Source organism: Limulus polyphemus, unplaced genomic scaffold (genome assembly GCF_000517525.1).
Source record: "Limulus polyphemus unplaced genomic scaffold, Limulus_polyphemus-2.1.2 Scaffold4194, whole genome shotgun sequence".
Taxonomy (NCBI): Eukaryota; Metazoa; Arthropoda; class Merostomata; order Xiphosura; family Limulidae; genus Limulus; species Limulus polyphemus.
Genome location: NW_013669804.1, coordinates 49,126 through 54,823, shown reverse-complemented (window position 1 = coordinate 54,823; position 5,698 = coordinate 49,126). Strand labels below are relative to the sequence as shown.

Genomic DNA, 5,698 nt, shown 5'->3' with positions numbered 1-5,698 from the left:
TTACGCGCCAGAAGAGACGGAACAACGTTCACACATTGGAAAAAATGATCGTCGGAGAGTTCGTGAGGCACCCAAACACCTTCTTTATGGAGTTTTCCCATATTCCTTAGATGTCTACATATTGTTTAGTTTTTAGTTAACATGAGTTTCAAGTGACACATACGATATGAATGTCACTGTGACACATACTTACTATATGTGGTATTGTGTATTCAGAAGAACCTGTTAAATATAAAGTGTTGTTGTGAAGCATTGAAAGTTTAACTTTTACTTTACAACATAACACAAGATGGAAGACCCCACTAAGCCATTATTGTTTAAATTACAACATAACACAAGATGGGAGACTCCACTAAACCATTATAGTTCACATTACAACATACCACAAGATGGAACACCCCATGAAACCATTATAGTTGATATTACAACATACTTACCACAAGATGGGAGACCCCAGGAGACCATTAAAGTTTACATTACAACATAACACAAGATGGGAGACCCCACTAATTCATTATAATTCACATTACAGCATACTTACCACAAGATGGGAGACTCCACTAAACCATTATGGTTCACATTACAACATACCACAAGATGGAAGACCCCATGAAACCATTATAGTTCATATTACTACATACTTACCACAAGATGGGAGACTCCACGAAACCATTATAGTTCACATTACAATAAATTTACCACGAGATGGGAGACACCAGGAGACCATTATAGTTCATATTACAACATACGTACCACAAAACTAAACCATTATAATTCCCATTGCAATATACTTACCACAAGGTAAAAGTCCCAACTAGGGCATTGATTGGGTTTCCCATCGGAAGAGGGGCAGTTCCATTATCATAACGTCGAAGACGAGGTTTCAATACCACTGTTGCTACAAAAGCAGCACAACCTCCTAGTAGATGCACGCCGGAAGAACCAGCAAAGTCGATGGCGCCGAGATTCTTAAGGAAACCATGGCCACCCCAGAGCCAGCCTGCTGGGATGCAGTATGTGAGGGTATTCACAAGAGAGAAGATACAATAGGCGTTAAAGTCCGTCCGTTCAGCCATAGCACCCGATGCGATTGTAGTAGCAGTCGTAGCAAAAGAAAGCTGAAAAATAAACGTAGCAAAAACGATTCCCATTTCGTCTTGATTGGAATCCAAAAAGAACGACCCTACTCCAATAAACGGATTCGTTCCTGGACTGGATCCGTACTGAAAACCGTATCCAAACATCCAGTACGTTATTCCTCCTAGGATGACGTCAGCAGCATTTTTCATCATGATGTTCACTTCGTTTTTCTTAGTTACAGCTCCCGACTCCAGGAGTCCAAATCCTACACGATCAACAGAATTAATGGAGGCAGAACATTACTGAAGTTCAGAATTCGATGAAAGTGGAGGAAAAATTATCTAAAACTTAATTAATTTAAATGGCAATTTGTAAACAAAGAATAAGAAAGAAACGCGAAAATAATAACTTGTTGTTAAACACAAAAGTACACAACAGGCTATCTGTGCCCTGCCTACCGCGGGCAGCGAAACCCCATTTTTAGTGTTATAAGCCTCCAGATGTACCACTGAGCCACCAGGAGGTGAAGATAACATTAACACTAAAAATGATAGGAAATTAATTTGTGAAAGAAAGGAAATGGGCATTTTCTACTGTAAAAAACGGGTTTAACGAATAATAGATTACAATTTTGCTCGAATCCAACATAGAATAATACCCTTACTAAAAGTAATAAGGATAAGGAGACCAAGATTTAGTAACCAAAGCGACCCTGTCCAAACTAAAATTTTATTATGATCTTTTTTTTTATAAATTATACTCAAGATTATTGTCCACTCACAACAACTTTTTAATTGTTAACAAATATGATTAATCTTTGTGTTTCAGAAAGTTTCATGTTTTAAGAAAAATAAAGTTTCTGCTCGTGTCAGTCATATTTGGTTTCCATGAAGCTCCTTCTTGGTATTTAAGCTAAAATATAACGCTACAATCCGAGGTTCGATTCGCAATGTGTAGCATTAGTTAGGTTTTGTTTTTAATTTCGCGCAAAACTACACCAGGGCTAGTGATAGATTAGAGGGAAGGCAGCTAGTCAACATCACCTACCGCCAACTCTTGGGCTACTCTTTTACAACGAATAGTGGGATTGACCGTCACATTATAACTCTCCCACAGCTGAAAAAGCGAGCATGTTCGGTGACGAAGATTCGAATTCGCGACCCGCAGATTGCGAGTCCGAACACCCTAACCACCAGGCCATGCCAGGCCTCAGCACTGCTTCACAATAAAAAAAAACAACAACATGAAACACAGTCTATTATGTTCAAACTCAGAGCTAGCAAATCGCAGAGTGGGTAACAAAGAAATTCCTTCCTGAAAACACTTGTTTAGCTAAGTTACCTAAGTAGCCTATCGACTAGCGCGCGGAGCTGCGGATATGGAGCCCAAGGTTCAAACGCATGATATGTCGCTTAACACACTCCGTAATTTTAACTATGAGCATGCTATGAAAGCGACAGTTAATACCGTTATTTGGTTAAGACCAGCCATGTATGTGACGGGTGCTGCTACCTGGTTGTCCTCCTCTTCCTGGTCAGTAGTGCTAGATTAGGGACGTCTAGCCTAAGTTTTTACCATAAGCACTACAGCGTTTTGGCAGGTAGAGGAATTTGTTGCCTAACGTAGATTTATATATTTCATATTATAATCACTCATACCTCATAGAGTTTAAATAATTCACGATAAACGCGACTTTGAGAACAAATATATTTTACAGATAGGGATCCTCGATAAAGAACTCAACAAATCCATAAGATCAACTTACCAGTAAGTTCTTGATCTAATAACAAACGCCCGGCATGGCCAGGTGGTTGGGGAGCTCGACTCGCAATATGCGGGTCGCGGGTTCGAATCCCTGTCCCACCAAACATGCTCACCCTTTCAGCCGTGGGGCGTTATAATGTGACGGTCAATCACACTATTCGTTGGTAAAAAGAGTAGCCCAAGAGTTGGCGGTGGGTGATTATGACTAACTGCCTTCCCTCTAGTCTTACACTGCTAATTTAGGGACGGCTAGCGCAGATAGTCCTCGTGTAGTTTTGCGCGAAATTCAAACAACAAACAAACTAATAACAAACTTCATATCATTTTCAGCCTGACAAACAAATTTGGTTGTACAGTATTGGTTAAAAAGTCACGCGCATGAAGAAAGAGTTACCTATAATTAAAATCATTTCCTTTCAAGCACATTGTGCTACTATATTAAGAGAAAAAAAGTTTATTTCTAGTATTAAAATGTCTTATATGCACTACAGAAATTATATAATGAATTCATGGACTTTCATAATTCCTTATATGTTGATAACATTTTTTTAAATAGAGGTACATTGTTAAAATCGTTCAACAATGAAACATTATTGACCCTCATATTGTTGATAGTGTTAGTCCATATAAAAAAAAAAGAATTGCTAGAAAATTTATCATGAAAAAATGATTGTGTTAAAAAAAGGTGGAACTTGATATGCATCTACAATATATAGCAAACACATGATTGGCTTAATTTATAACATTTTGAAAAAATTCAGTTTATTAGAGCTTATAAGAATGTAGGGGAAAGAAAATGTTTGAATAATTTGCTGCTCGTGAAATGAAACTGCATACGCCTAATCTCCAGTAAATTATTATTACGTCTCTGGTCGTTTGTTATTTTCCCGTAAAATTCCTTCAGAAAAACTTCAGAGATACAAGTCCTTTCTTAAATAAAACTAGTTTATTCTTTCTCAATACAACTTTCCAATACACTTAATTTCCACAATCAGTTTAACTTCAACACACGTTATAATTCACAACGAATGACTCACGCACTTTACCGCGCTTGACTTTATTGTTCGTCTTTATCTTTGCCTGTCTGCAATTCTATCCCGATTCATTGTCTGGCGCACTTATATACAAGAATAGAGGGCGCCTACCAAATACTGGATTATTTGTGATGTTCCCCGATCTTTCTAGAACTCATTACATGTTACCAGTGTCACGTGACTTCCGCTGTCGTAACACTATGTAGACCTGTTTAATAATTTCACAAGATATCTGTTTCGTGTAACGACGTTTTCTCACACAAACCCGGTAAATCAGCGATAAGTCTGAGGTGTTATAACGCTACAAATCGGGTTTCAATACTCACGGTGGGCACAGCACAGGTTCCCACTGTGTAGCTTTGTGCTTGTTAACCAAAAAATAAATATCCTCACCCAAGAGGTCAAACAAAAATTCTTAGTGTGGTATTGTTTTCGGCATGTGCGGGTAAACAAGGAACAATTCCAACTTTATTATTTTATTACTTGCATTCATACTTTTAGAACTCATCCCAGACTTTACAGCACGTTTATAATTATGTAATGACACATTTTAAAACGTATACGATAAAAAACAAAACCAAAACCATCTTTGGGCGCTTTGTGATAACAAACTTGAAACCATTAGGCTTAGAAAATATGTTTTTCATGACTGCTTGTTTTTATTAATTATAGTTGAACAGTATTGCATTATAGTTTAACGTGTTTGATAACGTGTCGAGCTTATTAATAATTAACTGGAAATGAATACCTGTTTGCATAGTGAAAATGACGAAAGAAGCTGTTAGAATCCACGTGGCGTCGTCTGGCGTCATAGTCACAGGCTCGGTGTCCGTTTCAGTTAGGTTTCCACTCATTACTAAGCCTTTGATTAGGAAAACCTCAGGAGTGTATTATATAAATCTTGTCCTTCTAGCTCTTACTTAAATGATATTATTGAATGATGTTTATTATACGTGCCTTTTCGATAATTATTTTAATTATGGACGTCTCAGTTGCGTTGAGCGAAAATAATATTTAAGATAATTTAAAAAAATCTATCCCAAAATTTGTTGAGAAAAACATAACAACTGGGAAGAAATAAACGTGTCTCACACATTACTTAATAAAAGAATCACTTGATTGGGACGTTTTGAATGTACTTGTTTTATCCCTGAAGATAAGAGCATACACGTGGTTTACAATCTTTAACATAAACAGTTCTTAAGGAACTTAACATCCCGTATATAATTCTTGTACAATTCATACACCAAACAACTAGAAGAGCAGAGATAATATTCATATTTCTTTGTTTTTACGAACGCACGGTATTCGATTACCAATCATTGGGGGGGGGGGGGGATTTATACATTTCCTTTCTTTCTTCAGCACTCGTTAACATCACGCGCAGATTTTTGGAAGTTATTTTTCTCGAGCCACCTATTTGCTTAGTAAGAAAAAAATTCGCCCATACTCTGACCCGGACCAAATCGGATATGTCTCGATGGCGTGTATGCTAAAATAAGTACATTAAATTGAAGGTTTGATTTTATCATAAGTAATAGGAAATCGTTATCGCCCACTTGTACATTCATATGAAATCTATAAAACTTTCGTATATATATGAATATCGAAAGTGACTGTGTCGCTGCGTTATGAATGTCAGGTTTACAGTTCACTAAACTATATTTAATTGAACTAGTTCAGTACAAAAATATTTTAATTATCCACTTCGATCAGGACTATTAGAGGACAGGTAGTTATGCATAAATTATCCAATTGCATCGAAATAAAAATAGCATAAGTTATTCTGAATTTGTTTATAGTTAAGTACAAAGCTACAC

General features: G+C 36.9%; 1 protein-coding gene across 1 annotated transcript in view; it reads right to left on the bottom strand.

The window, feature by feature from the left end:
- Positions 1 to 4,690, bottom strand: part of LOC106470744 (putative ammonium transporter 3) — a 19,121-nt gene extending 14,431 nt beyond the window's left edge. Inside the window, exons 1-2 of the mRNA XM_013931310.1 lie at positions 4,627 to 4,690; positions 796 to 1,345 (exon numbers count right to left, since the gene is read on the bottom strand). Of these exons, the coding sequence (XP_013786764.1) occupies positions 796 to 1,345; positions 4,627 to 4,690 (614 nt within the window). The remainder of the gene's footprint in view (positions 1 to 795; positions 1,346 to 4,626) is intronic.
- Positions 4,691 to 5,698: the final 1,008 nt, after the last annotated feature.